This window comes from Varanus komodoensis, unplaced genomic scaffold (assembly GCF_004798865.1).
Source record: "Varanus komodoensis strain SLA01 unplaced genomic scaffold, ASM479886v1 scaffold59_1, whole genome shotgun sequence".
In the NCBI taxonomy this organism is placed as follows: Eukaryota; Metazoa; Chordata; class Lepidosauria; order Squamata; family Varanidae; genus Varanus; species Varanus komodoensis.
Window position 1 is genome coordinate 3388968 of NW_025336221.1, and position 22775 is coordinate 3411742.

The following is a 22775-nucleotide window of genomic DNA, read 5'->3' on the forward strand; positions in this document are numbered from 1 at the left end:
CATTCCCCTGGCTTTGCTGTCTTCCAAGTGGCTTCCAGTAGCTAAAGGTCTTTCACACCTGCAGATCAGGGGCAACAGGATTACCTGCTCTCCTTTCCATGAGGAGAAATGCCCAGAAGAACACATCTGCTCACAGCTAAATTAAAAGGGTTGGCATTCATTACTCCCAAACAGTGCAAAGCCATGCTTCCGCTATTGGAAATTTAGGAGATACTGAGTGTAGAGACATGCAGGCAGAAACCTTATAACCTGTTGCTCAGCCTTCCCCAACATGGCACCCTGCAAATGCTTGGGCCGCCAATTCCCATCCGCCACAGTCAATGCTTAAGAATGCAGGCCACTGTGGTCTGATACACCTGAAATGCACCAGGTTACAGGAGGTATTCTAGTCCAATCAGGCCGAAGTCTGCACTCACATACTGGTATGAAAGAGTAAGATCCTGCTTCAGATTTAATATATACCAGTTTTGCAAGGGGAAAGAACTGGCTGCTGATCATGTGGCATTAGAAAACTTGGCACCTGTGAGAGGATTTCTAATCCAACCAAAGTCTTGGGCTGGCAGCTGTGAGCCTGCTTTTTTGCCTTCCCAGACAGGATGCCAGAACCTCTTTTGCTTTATTTCCACTGCAGCTTCAAGACAGAGAATTCCTGGCACTTGCCCACACGCCTGTGTTACACGTATACACATTCCCTCACCAGCAGCTGTGCCAGGGCCTAAGCAGGCAAGGAGGGCCAAGAGGAGGAGACATGGGACTGCTGTGGGCATCAGGGGAATGGGAATCCATACGGATACGCACATAACGGGAGCAGGAGGGCAGCAGTCAGTGAGCCGGAAGACTCGTGCATGGGCATCTTGTTGAATCACAGGCGCGCACCCAAGAGGCAGGCCCGACCGTTCAGATTCTGAAAATCAGATGCGCGCCTGGAAGGCTACCTATCCTGGTGGGACTGACTACTCAGATTCGACCATGAGATTGTTTTTGAAACTGTCTCCAGCTGCGGCTCAAAGTCTTTAGCTGTGGGGCAGATTAGCCCAGGGGCAGGCAAAGGGCCCAGGCAACCCAGCCATGGGAATGGGAAGGGGCTGCAGCCTCTCAAGGGAGGCGGCATGGGAACTGGTAGGACCAGTTGCAATCACTAGGCAGTGTTCAGGGACGCAGCGGGAGGAGTGAAGGCAGGCCCGCTTCCACACTGCTCCTCCCACCAGCGAGAGAGGCAGAAGGGTTCGTAAACTTTTTGGTAAAAAAAGGTCCAACATTTCGCTTTGTGTATGATCAGAGCCTTGAACGTAACAAAGGTTTTTAGGAAAGGGACACTGACAAGACTGAAATTGCTTGGAAGGAGACACAAGGCTCACGACAAAGCCAGACTACCATATTTGGACTGAAAGCTGTGAAGGAGGAGGAGGCCGCCTCCTCTGTTCATGCAGGTCCTTAACCGCAAAATCAACTAGAGCAGGCAAAAGTGGGGCAAAAGGAATACAGTGCCCACACTATGGGGCACTGCCTCTCCTTCCCTTCCCCTCCCAAAACCCTGCCATCTGCTTCTCACCCTACTTTGTCCCTCCCGTGGACACGAACATCTTACATTCTCAAAGTCAGAGAAAACCTTTCGCCCTTCCACAGAAGAGTTTACATCCAGAAAGTCCATAGTTCAATCTCGTTAAAACTGAGATGAGCTTGCTGGGCTAGACCTTCACTATCACCTGTCAGAGGAGAGGTGATGGCTGGAAGATGCTTCTCTTCAGGCCAAGTTGCATCTCTCCTGTTCCTCTCCAGGCCATGGGTGGAAAAGCTCAGTCCCCTCACCCAGCATTATCATCCCTGGGGACTAAATCCAGTCCTCTGAGTTACACGGATGGAGCACACCCCTTGCTGCACATGCCCCCTTTCATCTGAGCACCAGTTAAAAGTGGATTCCCAGCTTTGGCACTTTTTACCCCATTCTTAAAAGCTGAATGACCTCACTGCACTTCTGCTTAGCAACTGACAGAGCGAAGCTACCAAACACTGGTGCTTTGAGGGTCAGGCCTTCTCCACACTGGAATTGCTTCCCCTTGGAGCTTTCTTGGAACTGGCTTTGGTCTTTTGGCTGAAAAAAATTTGTAGGGCCACAAGGATGGTGACCAGGTTGCAGGGAAAGCCGTATGAGGCAAGACTGAGGGAACTGGGTCTTTTCAGCCTGGAGAAGACTCTGAGGGGATCTATTGGTGACATATAGGTACACGAGGGAGTGTCACATGGAGGTGGGTAGAGACCTGTTCTTCCCTGCAGAGGAAGGAAGGACGCCAGGGAACCAAGGTTCAATTTGGATGCAGGAAATACTTCTGACAGTTAGGACCCCGAGGGTATGGAATGGGCTTCCACGGGAGGTGGTTGAGGCCCCATTGGCGAGGGTGTTCAAGGATAGGCTAGACATGCACATGGTAGGCATATCATGAGCAGAGCTGGCTGGTGCCGGGGGTCAGACAGATGGCCCAGGAGGCCCCTTCTGACTTGCTCTATGTCCGTATATGCATAGATGGTGGAGGTCTTTGCAAGGGCACTCAGAAGGCAAGCACCACCAAACCTCTTTCAAGCAGAGCATGCAATTCTGGAGACAGCACAGCACAGCACAGCACAGCACAAATGCTTCTGTGTTAAGTATTACAAACAGGAGTTACAAAACAGTAGCCAAAAAACCCAAAACAAAACCAAAAACAAGTCCACAGGAAACAATCTCCGATAATCAAGAGCAGTCTCTTGAACAAGATTCGAACCCAGCATGTACACACTGAATCCAGATTAATTTCAGTTCGTGATCTGGGATTTGAGTGGTTAGCCTACAGTTAATTCAGGTTTTGCTGTTTATAAAAATGGTCCACATCGTTGCCCGTATGTTCTTAAAAGCACCATTGTCCAGTTAAAGGGAAAACCATTCTGGTGTAGGTAAGGCACTAAAAGGTTCAAAAAGGCATTTGGAACGGCTGTTAAGAGTCCTATTTGAGGCTCAACTCTTACATTACTACCATCCCTGAAAGTGGGGGAGCCAGATGGCACAAGCATCATCCTGACCCTGCTGCCACTGCTGTGTTGGAGGGAAAAGTCTGAAGTCTAAAATGCAGCATCTCCCGTGAGTTAGAAGTGCGGTAGTCAGCATGCTGAATCTGATGGGGGACCCCTTCCCCCAGGGAAGGGGACGGAAATTGCAGGCCTCTAGATGTTGTTCCACTCCAACACCCATCATTCCCCTGATCCTTAGCCAGACTAGCAAGGGTTGATGGGAGTGCAAAACCAAGAACATTTGGAGGGATAAAGGCGGGCTGAGGCCATGGGAGGATGGTGCCTTACTCTAGGGCAATTGTGACTGTGTGCCGGGGGAGTACCTGAGTAGGGCTCAGAGGTGTAAAACTAAAAGTTTGATCTGGAGCAGGGATGCAGAACCTCTGTCCCAAGGGCCAAACCTGGCCCTCAGGCCCCCCTCTCACGCTTCACAAATGGCCATGCCCCCTTCCCTTAGCCCTAAAGCCAATCACATGATGATTTCCGTGTGCATTTCCCCCATTCTAAAAGGCTGAAATGCTTCTCCTAAGATTTAAGTTACCAGCAGTAAGGGCTTTAAACCCTTTGTGATTCTTTCTGGTATTGCTGAATGCACCCCTTTGAGGAATGCAGTCTCCAAGAGCTTCTCTGAAGTGGAACTTGCCCCCCAGGCTGAAAGAGATTCTGCATTTTCAGTCTTGATTAATTTTGTGCAAGTTTGTGCTGTAAAGGAGAGGAAACTTTTCCTTTTCTTTATGTAAGCAAGCCAAAAAGGGTGGGTATTTCCCTTTTTATGTAGGGAAAAGGTGAACATTCCCCCAGGATTTTATCGTATGCTGACACGTTGCAAAAGTAACACGGATCAAACCAATATACCCAGATCAACTTGTGGTGCGATTACCTATTTCAAATGGCCTAGCTGTTTTACCCAAAGTCAAGTTCCAACAAAGAACAGCTTATGTCAACCAAAAGATACACAAGTTAAGAGTTTCCCCCCTGGATATGCGGCAAACTAGGCTGAATCACCCTTTCATTAAAAGCAAGGGGTATGGCTATGGCTTAGTTGAACTGGCTTAAGGATGGATACCAAACTAGCTTCAAGGATAGGGACAGCCACCCTAGAACATCCAGTTTGTCCATGCATACTTTGGAAGGCGGGTGCAGATACCCTGCAGCAGAAAGTGGCTTTTTTCCCTTCCCTTGCCCTAACTGGAAATAAATTAACATGTTTCTAACTCCCTCCTCTCTTGCTGCTTTGATTCAGTCACAAGTGGTCTCAAGCCCCGTACCCAGAGGAGGGCAGGGAATGGAGCCCTCTGCTCTGAAGAGCTTAAAAAAGGCATTAAAAAGATGTGGCAGGCTGGCCAAGGGTGCCTGCACACAAGGCAAAAATATTCAAGACCCAAGTCGCAAGTCGTGCTCGTGCCTGCCCAAGGCACGGGCGGAAGAAGAAACGAGCCCCCTCAGAGGCACCCGCGGGGCGTGGTGAGGGGGACGGTGGAGCCACAGTCGTAGTCCAGGTCCACAGCGGTGTGAGCACTGCTGCTCAGGTTGCTCAAGGAGGTGCCACTTCTCAGCTGCTGGCGGTCACGCAGGCTCTGGATGTAACTCTTCGTGGTGCGGGGTGGAGAAAGAGAGAGAGACGTCAGATCAAGGCCTGCGAAAGGGGAGCGACCTATTTCCTTGCTGCGCTGGGGAGTGTGGGCAACTCAAATTATGTGCCAGTTGTATTGACAGCAGCACCAGACTGCTGCTACCGATGCCCAGCAGCCTCCGAAAGGGAACGCAAGTGCCTGGAGGAACTGGGACACATACAACGAAGTCGTGGCCAGTCCAGCTTGCAGGAACACGTGACAGGCCCAGGAGGTGTTCTTGCATGCTTGCGGGGGCACAGGAAGCTGGCTGGCCACCATGGGAAACAAACGTTGGACTGGAAAGGCCACTGGTCTAGTTCTAGTTCATGGACACTTCTCATGTTATGCTTCTTTTATCACAGATCAACCATACGGAGTCCTTGTGCGTCAGGGATCAGGGTGAAGGTCCTCCCAATCAGAGGGGCCCCAAGGAAAGCCCTGCAAAGCCCTGCTAGTGAATAGACTCTACTGTGACACTGAGTCTAGATTCCAGTGGTCTTAGCAAGGGCAGGCAGATGATCTTGATGCTTTGGGCAGGGGTCAGACTAGATGACCTCCTGTCCCTTCTAGCTCTAAGATCCCATTACTTCAAGGCAGATTGCAATGGTCATTGCTTGGAAGTGCTATGAAGGGGAGAGTGCTCCCCTACTTCAAGCAAGCAGAGGATTCAATCCATCAACAAAAGGCAAATGCAGCTGTCAAGGGTGGTCTGGGAATGCAGTCATTCAGGAGTGAAAGGAGAAAACTAGGCACCATTTGTAGGAGAAAAGGGTGAGAGAGGTGAGACCATCCCATTACACATTCAGATGGTAAATCTTGCCCACCTTCCCATCCCATGGCCAACATTGCCTGCTTTTGCTCTAGTCAGGCCACTTGTGGTCCTCTAGATGTTTAATGGGCTGAAAATCCCATCAGATCTCACCATTAGCTGTGCTGGCTAGTGAGGATGGGAAGTGCAGTCTAACCTCCTCCAGCTGGACTACAGGATCCACTGAGGGAGGCTCAGAGGGCACAGCGCAGGGAGGCTGGCATGGCAAAGTGGTCACAAAAGGGGTGAAGATTCGACTCATGGAGGTTAGGACCCAGAGCACTCGTGAGACACACCATTCGTCCCTCAACCACTCACTGGCGCAAGGACATCTCCTGCACAGCGCTTGACAGCGCTGGGCTTGTGCCGGTACGAGCCCTCCTGGGGAGCCTGGCTCTGCCTCTTCTTGGCTTCACGCTGCCGGATCCGTAACAGCTGCAGCTGTTTCTGGCGCCGATTCAGGATCACTGGGAAAGAGGACAGGTTTGTGAAGCCAGATACTGCTGATCCCAAATCCATCAAGGGGACAGCCCATCACCTGGCCGTGCTTGGAAAGGAAATGGAAGCTCCCACCCCAACCTGGGGAAACTCTTCCGCTGTGGGGGAACCATAAAACTTTCATTCTTAACCAGACATTCAGATCTGGAGAGCAGGGGGAGACAACACTTGACCCCAACCCAAACTCTCGGTCATTCCTTTTTGGGGGCACCCTATCACAGCTTCTTTATGGTGCCTTCCCAGCCAATGAGGAATTATGGGATCTGCAGAGCAACACAGCTGGAGGGTACCGGGTTGGGAGAGTCAACATCTGTATCATGTCTCCCAATTGCCTACTTCACTTGCTCTCTTTTTTGTTCATTTGAGCCGAGCTCTATGCTCAGAAAAACTGTGATATAAATGGTGCACCATATTCAAATTAAAGTAATGTGCGGGTAATGGAGAGATTCCCATACATAGTTGGTTTCATTTCAGTTCTCACAGGGAGAAAAGTCACAATGCAGGGCACGCAACTTGCACACCCGCTGCTGCTGCCCACGCCCTCATGTGCAGGCAGACCCTGCCTGGACTGCTTCCAGTGTTACTTTCAAGCCTCTCGTCTCAGTTTTCAAGGCCAGAAATGTGCCCTGCCCTCGAAAAGGAGGATTCTAGGCATGGTTCACACTCGCATGGTGCAACTGTACAACAGACACCAGACACTCATTCTCTTTTTGGCGCAAAACTTTGCACCAAGGATCAAATTCACTGAGACCAATTACAACTAACAATAGATAACTTTAACACACATGAATGCCCAGACCTAATTCACAGCACAGCTTTTAACCTCTGAAGTCCTGTGTGTCTTGGGTCCAGGATACCTAAACACAGCTGGTTCCCACGTGAGATGGCCTGAGCTTTAGGATCTTTTTCAGACTTCTTGTTTTGGAGCATCCCCTCCTTCTGCAGGAGGTGAGAGGCCATGAGGAATGAGTCCCTCTTGGCTGTGCACCTTGCTTCTGGAAAGATGTGCCTCTCCCCTTCCCTTCCATGTAGAAAGTATCTGCTGGCACACCAGCTTTTTAAATTATAATTTGTAATGCAGTCAGATGCTGCTAGTATTTCTGAATTTTGATGCAACTGCTTTATTTATTCACGGCTTTATGGAGACTGTGTATCAGTTAGCCCACTCCTTTGAGTAAATACTTTAAATAAATAGTAATGTTTAAAGCAGCCATGCTGCAGACAAGCAACAAGGAATCGCTGTTGTCTTCTTGCCCTGCTTGTAAGCTTCCCAGAGGCATCTCATGGCCCTGCAGCATGAGGAATTTGATGGACCTCCCACCTGAGGTAGCAAGAATCTGCTTAGGATCTCCTGGAAGCTCTTAGCTTCCCCCCACTTGAACAAGAGACCCACTCATCACCCCATGGATGCCACATCCTCTCCCGACCCATGGCCACCTCTCCAGCTTCCACATGGACTTAAGCAGGGGTCCTCAAACTATGGCCCACAGGCCAGATACGGCCCACCAAGGTCATTTACCCAGCCTGGCTCGGAGCTTTCGGACTTGTTCGGAGAAAACAATCTCCAAACAAGTCTGAAAGCTCTGAGCCAGGGCAGGCGTACTCTCAAACTCTTTCAGTTTCAGAGACTAGCAGAGAACCAGCGCACGCGCCAAATTATAACAGCTCTCTTCAACTACATGTGCGCCGGCTGTCTCTGCTAGCTCTGGCTAGTTCCTGCTGCTGTGCTGGTCTTGCCAGCGTGAACTGTGCATGTGCCGGCTCTTCCCCCATTGCACACATGCATTAGCTCTGAATATAGGACTTAAGCGTGGCCTCTTTTACGGAGGATGGTCCTCTGCTTGAAGGGCTGCCCTGCTGCCAATGAACACTGAGCACCTGAGAGGGCAGGCAGGCACATAGGGTCTTCTGCCAGACGGAGGTGAGAGGGCAACTGCTTCTAAGCTTGCATTTCTACTGGCACAAATCCCCCAAAAGGACATACTGCTGTCTTTTGTGGCACTTCCTAAGTGCCCCCAAGACAGGCAGGGTGTTGGGGAGAAAGAACGGGGCCCATGCGCTTGTTTGTGGGCTCCTCCGTCCCATCCAAACCCCACCCAGCCCCTCCCCGCTCTCAGCCCCAGCCCGAGCCATCCACTCACCATCAGTGTGGGAGAAGCCTTCGGCGGTCACCTTCCACTGCAGCAGCACCCCCATCAGGGCGAGGACAGGCCAGGTGGCCAGCACGGCCCAGCCGCACCAGCAGAACGGGGAAGGCGGTGCCAGGCGGAGGCGCTCATAGATGTGGCGGCCCAGGGCCAGGTTCTCAACCGCATAGTCCAAGCAGAGGGTGAGCACGGCGCCCCCGAACACGGCTGTGGAGATCACCGTGAGGGCCTTCTGCCAGCGCAAGGCCATCACCGCGCCCAGGAGTGCCGAGCCCAGAAGAGATCCGGCAGGGACCCACGCGCTGGGCAGTGCGTACAGGGGCTCGGTAGCCACCAGCCCAGCTGTGGCCACCAGCATGCCAAGCAGAAGCCCCGTCAGGAACAGTCCAACTGAGTGCACCAGCATGGTGACGAGGCCGCACAGGACTCCGATGCCCAGGGCAATGCCGGCGCTCACCTCCAGGCTCAGCTGCGTGTCCAAGATGCGTTCCTTGTAGCAAAGCAGGAAGATCACAGCTGAGCCAAAGAGCAGGCCCGAGAGGAACATGATGGCTTTGAAGCAGCGATAACCTAAAGACAGACGTGGAAGAAAGGTCACTGGAGAAGTGCTCACCTTGGACTCTTTCCACCTCTGGCGGGGCAACGGATGAAAGGTGCCATCCATGTTCTCAGCATGGTGACGTTTACCCTTATATGAAGTTGCAGAAAACATGGGAAAGGAAAGGCGTTTGTGAAAAGTACCCCCCTTTGTAAACGTTCAAAACAAAAGTTTACTGCAGTTTATGACGCAGACGTACCGCTATCACAACCACCACGAAACAATGCTTGTTACTTGAAGTTATTTGAAATAGATCAAGTATGAAGGACACACTGTTCTGATTAGACTTTGGAGATTTAGCACAACTGAGATGTGCACTGAGCATTAGGGGTAGGGTGTAATTTTTGACTGAGAACAAACCACCTTCTGTTTATGGAGGTGTTTTTTTCCTTCTGGAGCTGTGAGTTCAGACAATGAAAACATACAGCCATCTCCTCCACTCTTGTTGCTCTCTGGCCAAAGGCTAAAATCCCCAGGTTAGCTAGTCCACGGAGCAGCAGAATGGTTTTATTTTCTTCATCTGGCTTGCACTGGCACCGGGGTGCCCATGTGTGTCGCAGTGCTCAGGGTTCCTCAACCTGGTGCCCTCCAGACATTTTGGACTACAATATCCGGTATTTCTGACTGCTGGCCATGCTGTCTGGGGCTGATGGGACTTGACAACCAGAACATCTGAAGGGTGTCAGTTTGGGGAAGCTAGGGCCAGAATGGCAGGTCAGGCACAGCGAGACCTGGGTTGAAATCCCCACACAGCCTCATTGGCTAACTTTGGGCCAGCTGCAATCTTCTGGCCTAGGCTACCTCATAAGACTGTTGTACGTCCCAAGTGTTCAGCAAACAGCTTCATGCCTGTTGGGTACTGCAATATCTTTCTAATATGTATTTGTCCATTTTGGCGAGTAGCTGGTGGTACAATGCAGCTAATGCTTCTTCTGAACATGTTTGGACAATATCCAGTAGTTGCTTCCTTATGAAGGGAATTTATTATAGTGATAAGTGTTGTACTGGAACAGTCTTTAATATCTGCTAATGTATGAATGCGTTGAACTTACATATCCTCTTCATAGAAATTAATGGTCAGCATTAATGGATTCTCTGTGTTCTCTCGGCAGTGGAAGGACTGTTCTGACAACATTGGAAGGATAAGTGCTCGCCTCCACTAATGCGATGGATTGAGGACCATATCAGCCTTTTGGTATTTAAATGGGGGGCATACAATGAATACTTATTTGGGCATTTGGTGGACTTTTGATGAACGTGCTGTATCATCACTAGTAAAATGTATGTTCATATAAATCCATCCTATATGCATTCCTTGCTATACAAATTTATGCACACATATTAACAAAAACTAACAGAAAGAGGTTCAAGGGGAGATGGGGGAAGAACTATGTATGGCATCACGACCTGTTTAAAGAAAGGTGTGATAAAAGCATACTGAATTTTAAAAAGGGGTGGGGGTTGTACTCTGCCTCTTTGTGCAAAGCCAGTGGGGCAGGGAAGAAAAGGAAAGAGCTGCAATTTGCTGGGGCAGGGGAGACAAGCAGAATGTGGAACAAGAGCCCCTCCAAACCTGTTGCCGCTTCCACCAGTTGCTCATCTAGCTTGTTACAGAGCATGCTGGTCAACAGAGAACTGGCTTTTTTGGTGGAATACTAACACGCAGCGTTGCTAATATGGCTTCCATGTCACCATTCATGTGTTCAGCACCACAGCACAGCACGGAAGGATCACTGCTACGTTACTCAAGGGAACACTGGGAAAGAGTTGAGTTTTGTTCCCTTCGTTCTCCACTCCTTTCAAGCTGTCCTTGAGCAGCAAATGACTGACACAGGTGCTATGCCTGGCAGGCTAGTAAGAAAATAACTTTGTCAGCTAATAACTTTTGTTGATGCTTTGAAAGGGTGTGTCAATGAAATCCTGATGTTTTTAAATTCTAACAAAGATCATACTTCAAGGCTAGGGCTGCATGAAATATATATTTATTTCAGAACATGTACTTTGCACACACACAGATGCATGTGCGCACACAGAGTTTGCAGATACCCAGAGATAAAAAAGCTCGAGGAGATGGGAAAAACGTCAGCTTTGGAAATGGTACTTCCATGTCCATACTAATGGCTAAGGACGTGTCCTTCACCTGCTTTCCACATCGTCTGCACAATAGAATGTGTCTGCTTATCAACCTCTGAAGCAGGAAGTTCAGAAGGCGAGCAAGACAGAAGGCTGAGAAGGAGAGCCCGAGCAGCCCCTCTCCTTTCCCTCTACTCACCAAAACAGCAGTAAACCACGCCAAAAACACAGCAGAGAGCGCAGATCACACAAGGCACCACCTCATAGTGTCTTTCAGAAAGGAGGCTGCAGGGATCCACAGGAAGCTCGCCGGGCTCTGCTGCCCCTTGGTTAAACCCGCGCGGGTCCGGGGTAAGAACAAGTGGAAGCAGCGAGGTTGGATCCATTCTCACCAGGAAGGCCGCAGCTCAGCTTTCAAGAGCCATTCGAATGGGAGAGACAGCCTGGGAAGAGAGTTTTGCCTGGGCTTTAATCACAAGTACTAGAGGACTTTAGAAAGCCACAAACCATCCGACTCCTCTTCTCACAGTAGCACCGTTAGAGACCCTGACTTTCCTCACCAGCTCCTCCAGGTTACACTTCAAGGCAAGTGGTTTGTCCCTCTGCCAGAATGGACAGGACCTCTGTGCAAGACACCCTCTCAGGATCCCACGCCCCACCCCGCTCTCTTTCCCCTAGTGCTGCTTGCCCCCAGTACCACTTTTGTCCCTTACGCGCTGCCCCTTTCCTCCCCCATCCAAATTAGCAAGTGGAGGCCAAAAGTAGCCCCTTAAGCAACATAACATGAAGTAACGTTTAGCTAGGCTGTCTATGCAGGGTGCCTGCCATGCAAACATTAAAGAAAAAAATGGAGGCATCAGCTGCTGCACCCGCACTGGGTGATGGCTTTATTTTTTCCTACCAGCACTCTTCTCCCATCACCTGCTGCCTCCTCTGGCAGTTATGGGGGGTGGGCTCTGGATTTATACCCGGAGTCCAGCTTTAGCGGATCTCCTGCACATGGTGTTGGGCGAGAATACAAATGCAAGGTACCTGATGAGAAGAGGGGAAGAGCAGCAACTGAGGCTGAAATGTGATTTTACTGGCATTAAGAGGAAGAGGGCAGCACCAAAGAACAGTAGAGCCAAAGAAAGGAAGCGGGGGGGGGGGGGGGAGAACACAGAAGAGGAAAGCAAGCATCAAAATGGTGCTTATATGAGGAGGTTTAATAAAAATGTCCTGACATCTATTGGTGGAAAGTGGTGTCAATGTGCAAGGTAAGCCAGTGTGTCCTTGGTTTATGATTGCACTATCATCAGAAAACTTTTGTTGGCAAAAGAAACATTTCTTTTAACCCTCCCATGACTCTTGGACAAGCTTGCCTGACCTCTACATGTTCCCCTCCCACTGCCACTCATACACTGCACCCCAAAAAATATACTGCAGGGCAGGAAATGCTGCAAAAAGGGCAGCCAGAAAAATCAAGTGGCTGGAAAGACTATCATCTTTTGGACTGTTAGTTTAGGGAAAATGTGAGTAAGGTGCGGTGGGGGAGGAGATAGAGGGATATATAATTGGTCAGAAGATACTGAAGAAAGCAGAATAGAAATAAAATTGGACAGCAGTTCTCTTTCATATACAGTACTAGAAATCTGAATGAAACCAAACCTGTGGAAGGTTCCAACAAGGGAAAGTACTTCTTCAGACAGGAACTATGGAATTTGCTACCATAAGAGGAAAAGATGGCCACCAACTTTTGAAATGATGTAACAAAATGATGCAAGGTAAGGCTACCAAGGGCTTCCAGTTAGGATGGCTACTGGCTACCTCCATTTTCAGAGACGCTGCTGGGGACCACAAGTGGGATGTCCTGTTTGCGGACTTCTGATTGGAGCATCAGGCTGGGCACGGTGAAAAACTTGAAGCTGCCCTAGACAGAGCTCCAGTGGGGCAGACTGAAGGCCTTCTTATGTTTGCAACAGCCTATCCACCTTATTCTTCCATCTCTGGCTACAAAACATCCTGTTGCCTACCCCATTCCCAGGTCCTAAGGGTTAATCTATTCACATGACTTAAGTAGTAGAAACATGACTAATCCCCCTCCCCAAAGGAATTAGCAACAATGTAATTCCCCCTCCCCCAACATAGCAGCCATCACATCAAATCCAAGCCAAACTTTATGCATATGGGAGGGGTCAATGGGGGCAGCTTTGAGGCTGACAAGGGGGACAAAGAGGTGGATATCCATAATTACATCTGAATTCAAGTACTATTTAAATTTGGTCACCAGCCAGGACTTCTGGGTCCTATTCCCAGTTCTGTAGAGAAAGCCTAGTGAACTGGAAGAGGAGGTAGCATGAGAAGCCAGGAAGTCTGGGCTCTCTTCCCAGCTTCGGGGGGAAGGTATCCATCATGTTAAATATGGGTTCTGTTTCAAGCTGGGTGAAAGGCAAGGAAGTATACAGGGCCCCAGGACTCCTGCATAAATAGGTTTGCCAAGTGCCCACTTTCTTGAAGAAAAGCCCCCTCTTTCAGAACATCACAGACTCACAGAGCATAAACAGATCACCTTATTTCTTTTTTTTTACTTTCACCATTTCTGTTTGGCAACGTTGCCTATATGCAGTTTCCATTCCATTTGTAGAAGTCAGGCTTCCAGCAACTGACAAGGTAGGGCACCAGTCCCAGGCAGAAGTGGCTGGAGTTCACTTCATTGTGGGTCAGATCACAGGTCCTGACAGTGATTCACAGCAGCTCCAGGGGTTCAGGCAGGGCTCTCTCCCACCCCTACCCGGAGAGAGGTCTGGGACCCCCTGCAGGCAAAGCATGTGTGCCACCACTGAGCTTCAGCCCTTGCTGAGCACCGCGCAAACAGGCAGTGAGCTGTGAAGCCACATCTCCGAGGCTTCCACCTTAATTCAATCACACCCTGGAACTGGAAGAAGCACTCTGCACAAGAGGGCACTGCAAATTTACAGGGGCACAGAGAGAGGAGGGGATCTAATTGCAAGGGAAGTGGTGCTGAGGCCAATCCAGTGTTCGCAAGTTGCAATTCTCTTACACCATCATCACAAGATCACACCAGTTTTGAACTACATTTACTGGTTTTCCTTTCAGTTCTGTACTGTCAGGCGCTAAGGTGGCTCCACAACCAAAAGGTTTTTAAAATCCGTATTTTAAGGCACCTCAAGCATGACTAAAGGAGGCAAATAGGAACTCATTTCACAGGGCTGCAGAGCAAGTCACATGTCTCCTTCTAAGGAAAGAGCACGTTTCATGATCACACATGTGTATACGCTGGTTCCTGTATGTGTGCTGGAAAGAGCCACTGGCAACGAGATGATACACACGTTAGACACAGCATTTATCATGCATAGCAATTACCATGCGAGTGTCCTCTTATTTCCTAGTAAAAACTGCTCACATGAGAAAACACGGAATTTGGAAAGCTGCTTATAGAGTCACACTCTCTTGACTTAATTCAGATGTGACATGGAGGGTTTCTAACCTGTCCAGGCTTTCCTCAGAAGCCTCTCCACTGGGAGACTGCAGTTGCCAGCACGCTTCAGAGGCGGCCATGGTAAAAGAGTATAGTAAGTGCTAATTCTACAGAAACCCCGTGCCTCTGAATTAACTCACTACGGTCCACTTCCAAAGGGGTCCGAGCAGAATTAGTTGGAAAGCATCCCCATCTACTTTGCAGGAGCCTACTCCTAAACCCAAAGTTCATCAGGGCTGGTGACAGTTATCCGGAGGAGGTAGGAGAAAGTAAGAGGGGGAGCCACGCTACATATGCTGCAAAGCAGTTTTACTGTTACTTTCATGTACATGATGAACCAACTTTGATTTCAGTCCGAAGCTGAGTCTGGGGAGAAACAGTGCTGTCTCAAATTAAATCTCAGTCAAGTTCACTGGCCGTAAGCTCCGCACACCAAACATTTTAAAGCACATCATTGCACGGACATGTGCCACGTTTAGCACTGCAGCTGAACCAACGAACAGCTCATCAAGCCCCAGCTATTGGCGTGCGTGTCTGCTGGGTATGCATACAAGCACAGCCACAGAGGTGCTGCCGGCTCCTCTTCTTCCCCCTACCATGGCTTGGATCCCAGACAGGAAAACAGTGCGGAGTTTAACGGAAATATTCCCTTTGGGATCAGAGAGCTAGAATCAGTTTAGAATATCACTATTAGCAAGCTTATGTTCAGGAGAGGGAGGCAAGGACGCAGCTGGGAATCTGGGAGGTGGGTGGAGGAATTAGCAAGCAATGCTCAACGCGCAGGGCTTGCAACGAAGTTCTATAGATGGTTAAAGAACTTTTAGGAAGATCCATAGTAACACAAACCAGGTCATGCCTCAGAAGTGAGATTCCTTGGTAGGAGGAGACTTAGTCGCTCACTCTCAGTTCCTTCCTTCTTTTCTTTTGAGCCGGTCTCATCTGTGCATTTAACTACCTAAGTATTAGGCTAAGGAGTGCATTATACAAAAGTGCCGAGAGACAGCTAGCATAACCTGGACACCAGAAGGATAAAGTATCTTGTCGGCCCACCCTCAATTCTTCTTCCACCGTTAATCTCCTTCGGAGAGAGATCCCCTTCCTCCAGCCTCACTACTCTGAACAGCTCTGAGTTCCAGCTAAAATGAGACAAGATCATTGCTCTTTGCAACAAGAATATGCATACTTGAACAAACAAACTCCTAGTTTGCTTGGGGAAACAAAAGGAGGGAGTGCGGAGAGTTTCCTAGGGTTACTTCTATAGCACTAGGAATAAAGGCAATCAGAATTTTTATCCGCATCAGCGGAAGCGCAGCATAACAATCATAAAAAACAAACTCCGAGGTAAAACTTACCCGTCTGGGAAAGAGTCCCCACCACTGCATATAGCAGAGGATTGGTCTGCAAAAGCAACATTCCCACCAGCTCCACCCACTCTGGAGAGTAACTGTTGGGAACTAAAGAGCATGCAAAAGAGCTGCCTAGATAGAAATCAGTCCCCTCCCTGCCAGAAACAGCTAAGACCCCCCCCTACACACACACACACACACACACACACTAACTAGCCTCCGATTCGAAAATCTGCAAAATAAACTTTTCCTACAACAGCTGAAGAGTGACCTCATCAAGTGCCGGGAGGGGCCAGTTAAGAAGTCGGGCGAGTCGAGGGGGAGGTTACTGGGTTCAGGGAAAGAAACGGGCGAGCACCCCCTCCATGTTTCTGGCAAAGGGCGAGGGGTGGGGGACAAGGCTTCTGAGCCTTGCAGCAGCGTGCCTGTTTGCAGCGGCCACTCGCTAGGGGACTAAAAGCAACGACTGGAGAAGAATGGCCCATAACCCCCCTCCCGGGCTAGGGGCTTGGTTTCGTCCAGTGTCAGATAATTGTTTGATTGTTTCACAGAGAAAGGAGCAATTCAGACTACTGATTCTGCGTGCGAGTACGGGGACCTAAGGCGGGCTTACGTAGAGCCGACTGCTGTAGGCCAGGAATCCTAGCTACCAGCTTCTCTCCGCATAACCCCACCGCATAGTTTCCTTCGGGGCCCTGGGATCTTGCTTTCCGGCCTCTGCCTCTTTTCAAATGATTGAAAGATCCAAGAAAGGACCCGGGAGTCCGGCCTTAGAAACGTGCTCTTACCCGAGGAGGGGAGGGCTGAGCGTTGGTTTGAACTGGCTGAAGGACTCCGACTAGGAGGCCTGGCTGGGCATTGCTGCTGACCTGTCTGGTAGCTTCTGAAATTGTTGGCAGGGGACAATCCCAACAGCCCCGCTCCTGCTTTCTTTGCAGTTTTATTAGCTGGCCAGCTGGCCGAGCAGGTGCCTAAAGCATCCTCTCAACAACTGGCAGCAGAGCCTGCTTGGGTGTGAAGCAGACTGGGCGGAAGTGCAGGTGTTCCTTGAAGAGCCGGAAGCCGCTAGGGCAACTGCCTGGATTCTGGCTGGCCACAGTTAATACTGGATAGGAAACAGACTTCCTCCTGCGCTGCCAAACAATCCAAAGGAAGCTCAAAAGGTGTCCCTCCTGTAATGTGTTAAAGCATCCACAAGAGGCTAACCTGCTGCCCCCCCCCCACGCCCAGCCAGAAAGTAGTGGGGGTTGGTTCCTGGGCACTCTGCTTCCTGGCTCTGCCTTCCCCTTGGTTTTTGCATGGTCCTTGTGCCATGTCCCAGTTTCTCCCATAAGGAATGTGATGGTACAAGGCAGCCATTCCACTAATTGCAAAGAGGGAGGGGATAGAGCAGATGGTTTCAGCAATGGTTGCCGCCAAGCCAGCTTGGGCCCCATGCCTTTGTCACTGCAGCAGAGACTTAATGAGTGGCAGCAGCTTGGCTTCTTCCTTTTCTGGCCATCAGTGATCAGCGAGTGTCCCCCTCCCCCAGGAAAGATCACCCAACTGTCCGTCCATCTGTCTTTTGTATTTCCTCCTTCCAACCCAGCACAGAAAAGACTGGCAGTGTTGCTGCAGCCTCACGGAAGCTGCCAAGAGCCTTATACCTCTTGCCAGTAAGGTTTTCTCACCCTCTGCTGAGCCAGGCCATCGGCCACTTCTCACTGGCTGATTCTTGCCAAGAGAGCCTTTTCTCAACTTGTGCGCTTGATTATGGTTTGGGGGCAATCTGTGTGTGGCAAGATATGTGGGGTCTGGGTCAGCTGGGAACCCAGAATGTGTATTAAGAGCTGGAAATTCTTCTCCAACCTTTAGGGTGTAACAACAAGGATTATTGGAAAAGGAACACTGTCCAGCTAGTGCAAGGGGAAATGGAAACGGGTATAGTCCGATACCAGCAATACCCATTACACTTCCTTATAACTGAGAACCCCATTTTGAGACTGGACCTATCTCCTATAGACCCGGTGAGCACAACATCCAGCCCATTTTGAACATTTCTGTTTCTTCCCACCACCCGTGCTTCTTGTACTGTGTAGTCTGATGCAGAGTTCTGGAGAACTTGAAAGCTTGCACATTTGGTGGAATTTTGGTTAATTCCAATAAAGATACATTCCAACTTTGAATTTTAGTTTAAAGGCAGTTTCATGGTGTGAATCCAGAGAAGCAGAGAGCAAAGAGTTTGGAGTTAGCATGAACTGGGATGAATCTTGGAGAGCTGGCCCAGGGTGTTCTGAGAATCCTGCTTTTACACGTCTTTTTACTTCCTGTAGGCTTTGTTTTTTTTTTTTTTTTTTGCACTTACGAAGATACCATTAAGTCTTCAGTGCTTTCTCATCCAATGGAAACTAATCCAGTGGTATTCATCCTGGGACTTTTCACTGCTCAAGGAAATGGGGGAGAACATTACAGCAGGATTCAGTTGAATGTCTGGGGAGCAGTGAATTGGCAGCAGCTTTCCCCAACCCGGGACCTTCCAGGTGTTTTAGACTATAACTCCCATCATCCCTGGACACTGGCCATGCTGACTGGACCAGGTGGACCTGGTGGAAATTGCAGTCCAAACATTCTGGAGGACGCCAGCTTTGGAAAGACTGTTCTATGGAATCTAATTTGCTGGAAGAAGCCTGATATTGGAAGTATCCTAGTCAGCAAATGTTAAATAAAAATATGCAAGCCCTCAGAAAGCACTTTCTTCCAGGCCACACCATCTCACCAGTGGACAACTCCCACAGTAAAAACTCACATGGACTGGAGCTCTTGCAAATAGGCCTCACCCATGTATCAGTCCCAATTTTCTCTACTCTCCTTCCAAAGCCACTCCCCATGAGCATCTCCCATGATGCTTTCGTAATGAAGGAGAATACCATCTGGGAAGCCATGGAGCCAGGATCCCCAAAGGATTTTGACTATGTCTTTTATCATGGAACTGTGCTGGCATCATGCTTTGCAGTTGCAGATGTTTTCTCTCTCATGACCCGTGAAAAGGTAAAATTCAAGCCATTTTGTACCCCAGAATTCATCTTCTAGATTCTGTTTTCCTGCTCCTCAGCTTCCAACCATACCAATCTACTAGTCTGCAGCCTCATCAGGGCAGAGCACTCCTGACCTTCTCCCAGACTATAACTATGAATGGCCATGTTAGTCAGTGGCTGGAAATGTAAGGAACAGTGATGCAGAACTTTTAAAACTAACCCATTTACTATGGCAGAAGCATTTGTGGGTTGGAGTCTGCTTGATCAGATCCTCGCATCTAACAAAATGGATGCTAGTCCGTGAAAGCTCACGCCGTAATAAATGTGTTGATGCTCAAATGGGCCACAAGACGTTTTGCTGTTTCCATCCGAGGTTCCTCACAACCAGCTCCTGCTGTGCTCCGGTTCTCCACTTGCAGGGCATCCCTTCCCCCACAACCTCCCTTGGGAGAAGGGTAATCGTGTCCAAATGTTACATGTCTCCAAACAATGTGCCCTCTGCCCTGCCTTTCTCAGAGGCACATTAGATTCTCTCCAGCACCGGCTCTGGCAAACAGAGGGGGCTTTGTGTTTGAGGCAATGCTCGGCACCCAAGGCCCAGGCTCCTCACATTCGGCACATGATCCTGAGAAAAGGGGTGCTTCACAGCAGCTGGGCTGCCCATGACCAGCAAACTCTTGGCTGGCGGTCTTTTTTTTGTATGCTGGAATGGTTAGGAGGCTGGGAGACGGGGTGTTGACTGTTCCCCAGCACTGTGAGGGGGAAGAAAGGCCACTTTGTTGAGTCACAGAAATACAGCCTTGGGGGTTGTTTTAATCTGCAGATCAAAGAGGGGAATGGGATTAAGAATGTAAAGAGACTGGGAATCAGAGATCAGTCAACTTTCATTCAGCTTCCTACAATATACTCATTACTTGTTTATAGCTTAGTGTCTATGGCAGCCTTCCCCAGCCTGGTACCCTCCAGATGACTTGGAACAACTCCCATCAATCACAGCCAGCATGGTCCAGTATGCTGGGAGTTGCAGTTCAAGATATCTAGAGGGCACCAGGCTGGAAAAGCTTAGCTATCTGACTGACTCACTCATTTGAGGTTGCAGTTCTATATCCTTATACCTAGAAGGAAGTCCTAGTGGATGTGATGTCCAGAGTAGACATGTATATGGTTGCACCATGAAATAGTTCAGAAAGTCACCAAAACTTTACATTACAGTCCTATGTACACTTAAGCCCTGTGGAACTCTCCTTCAGAGTAGATCTGTGTAGGTTGCATTGTTCAACACTTTTTTGTAAAATGGGAACAGTCTGCCATTTTCTAAGCATTAATGTAATCTGGTCATGAGAACAAAGAATGGCTAAAGGTGTTACATGAGCAAGGAATCCCTGATGGTCTTGCAAATGTTATCTCCAAGTATATTTTTTATAATATTCTCACCCTACTCTTTAGTTAAAGAAGTCTTTAACTTTAAGTTAAAGAGTAGCTTCATCATGAGGCACTCCCTGGCCTCAGGCTTATAGTCTTCCTACCTCACACCACATTCATGGCATGGAAAGACAAGGGAGGCAAGAATACTGCCTCACTGAAGCTCAGGAATAGATTGCTAGAGCAAGCAAAGAGATAACCCTTTCCCAAGGCTGCTTAACCTTATTTCCGAGATAAGTGGTGGGGAGGCTTTAATCTCCCCCCACCCCCCATTGCAGCTACCCTGCACAAGATCACTGGGGCAGGGAGGCTGTAACCCATCTCCTCACTCCAGTGATACTGCTCAAGATGGGAGTGGGAAGAGGCTTCCACCTGCACAGCTATCCCAGCAATGCGGCTGAGGCCGTCTCCCCTCCCAGTGACCCTGGTGGAGACTGCTCCTTAAGACAGCTGCTTTGAGGTCACCCAGGGAGGGGGAGGCGGTTTAGAGTCTTCTCTTCCCAGCAACCCACCCACAACACAACAGTGCCCAGGAACAGTATGCAGCCTGCAGGCTGATTCCCTTCCCCAGCTGGCAGGGTCCCCAGCTGCCAGTACCATTGTATTTTTCCAGGGCTTGGGAAATGCTCAGGTACGGCATAGCTACCCTTAGATCAGAGGCTGCAAACTGTGGGAAATCTTGAGGCCACCTTCCACCGCTTGGACCCCTTGCAGGTTGCACTCCTGCATTTGCACAGCTAAAATTTGGTGGCAGCAAAAAAGGGGCTGCAACCCACTATGGGACTTTTTTTCAACCTATGTTTGTCATTTGCAAATAACTGATTATTTTGGCAGCAGGGCTGACGGGTCTGTATTAGATGGTGGGCCACCTCACCTTAGATTTCTGCATTTCAGTAGAATTCAGATAAGCCTGGAGAACACCCAATATAATCCAGTGGAAAAAGTTAAAATCCCAGGATGCTGTGGGGGGGGGGGGGAGCTTTTTCCTCGAAGCTGCCTAAAATTTTTGGCCCTCTATTGTACACTTTGGATCTTCAGCAAGGGTTAAATATAGGATTTTAAAAACTGCCTGCAAACAATTGCTAGTCATTGGATTTATCTTGGAGACACATCTTTTCACAGATCTCTGCAGCACATTTTTGAAAATCTTAAATTTAGCTTCTGAAGAAGATACAAAATATATGGTAGAATGCCTACAGGGAGGAATAATACTATTTTTTCAATATTCTGAGATTCAAAAAGTGGAACAATATTTGTCTCTACAGCTTACTTAACCTAACAGTCCAGTTGTATTCAGGACTCTGTTGTGAAACTCTTAAAACACTGACGGATATGCCTTGCCTCAGGAACTAAGAATCTAATAAATTCAGGCAGAATTGCACTATAGAGGACCAAGAGTTCAGAACGATCATTTTCAAGCTACTTCTACTGCCTTGCAAATCTCTGGAACTGCATTCTCAGTGTGAGTTTGTGCTTCCTCAAGTTACAGGACATAAAGCTGGGTCTGAAGGACTTCTTCATTCTCCGAATGCCGTGATGCCAGCCTGGACATGCGCACACCAATTTCCCCTGCAATATTGCCCATCAAACAGCTGTTGCCTCTCACGAGCAAGAACTCAAGGGAAGCTTAAAGGGAATGAATGATCTTCTGCTGGAAAGTGGTTCGAAAGCATTTTACACTGGCATTTGCAGTTTTCGCTGAGTTTATTTTTATCCTGAGAAGCAATTGACAATGTTCTTTAGGACTCAGAGTTAGGTAAAATCTAGTCCAAATCTTAAAGCACAATAGGCTCAAGAGACCCCATCCTTCCATATATTTGTTGTATGGACTCTGTGCAACAGTTTGTATGTTTACTTGGAAATATGTCTTTCCTGCTGATGTCAACAGAAGTTACTTTCATGCATTGCAGCCTCAGTTGGTCAGAATAATAGCTCCAATGAATTTCCTATTTTATCTCTTAAGCCAGGAACCTGGCAGGATGGGCAAAAGAGGCAACTGCATCCGCATCTTTAAGAGGTTTTGTGGAAAAGAAAATTTCAGCAGATGACATTTGCCTGGGAAGCTACACCTGCTAAAGTTCCCCAACAAAAGCTGGCTTTGGCAGGTTTTTAGAGATGCCTTGGCTCCTTTCCTCCTACACCACAGCCTAGCTCATTCAGCAGGGCTCTCCAGGACTCTGGGTAGCACTTTCGGGGGGGCGGGTGGAGAGGCTGCCATGGAGATCGGAGCAGGGAGATCTTCCAGCCCAGGCACACATTCCCAAACCTGGATCCAACCTGTTCTATAATCTTTAAGCAGGGCTGGGGAGTCTGGGGCCCTTCAGTTGGGGCTATCAGTCCTAGCTAACCTGACCTGTGGTGAAGGATGATGGGAGTTGTAGCTCAGCATTATCTGGAAGGCAATAGGTTTCCCATTCCTCTCTTAAGAGTAATAGCTAATAAAAAGCCCAGAAAAAAGTGCCTGAGCCAAGCCTGATCAAATCAAAGCTGATACTGTATTCAGAATTTACCTTAGTTTGCAGAAATGAATCAGCAACTAGAGACCTAAGTTCTGATGTCAGATTTTCCACTGCAAGTTTAAGTATCACTTCCAGGGCTGATTAGTTGACCACAACCATTTAGTGTTCCTCTGCCTGAATATTGTTGAAGTTTGGCCAAAACTGTAATCCTATGCACACTCAAGTGGGTATATTCTCCTCAGCAAAGTAGGACTTATATCTGAGTAAGCATAAATAG

General features: G+C 48.8%; 1 protein-coding gene across 1 annotated transcript; it reads right to left on the reverse strand.

Moving 5' to 3' along the window:
- Positions 1–4484: 4484 nt before the first annotated feature.
- On the reverse strand, positions 4485–11320 carry LOC123033144 (transmembrane protein 198-like). Its single transcript, XM_044449575.1, has 4 exons — positions 10979–11320; positions 8103–8678; positions 5782–5930; positions 4485–4631 (listed from the first exon to the last, which is right to left on the reverse strand). The coding sequence occupies exons 1-4, from the start codon at positions 11163–11165 to the stop codon at positions 4485–4487; spliced, it is 1059 nt and encodes a 352-aa protein (XP_044305510.1). The 5' UTR covers positions 11166–11320.
- Between the last annotated feature and the right edge of the window lie 11455 nt (positions 11321–22775).

Bases quoted from the DNA above. Each gene is read 5' to 3' on its own strand.
- LOC123033144 (XM_044449575.1), bottom strand. From the start codon at position 11,165: ATGGATCCAACCTCGCTGCTTCCACTTGTTCTTACCCCGGACCCGCGC. The intron at 5,931-8,102 runs GTGAGTGGATGG...CCTCTTTCCCAG, and splicing joins AGGCTTCTCCCACACTGATG to TGATCCTGAATCGGCGCCAG. The intron at 4,632-5,781 runs GTGAGTGGTTGA...CGCACCACGAAG, and splicing joins CAGGAGATGTCCTTGCGCCA to AGTTACATCCAGAGCCTGCG.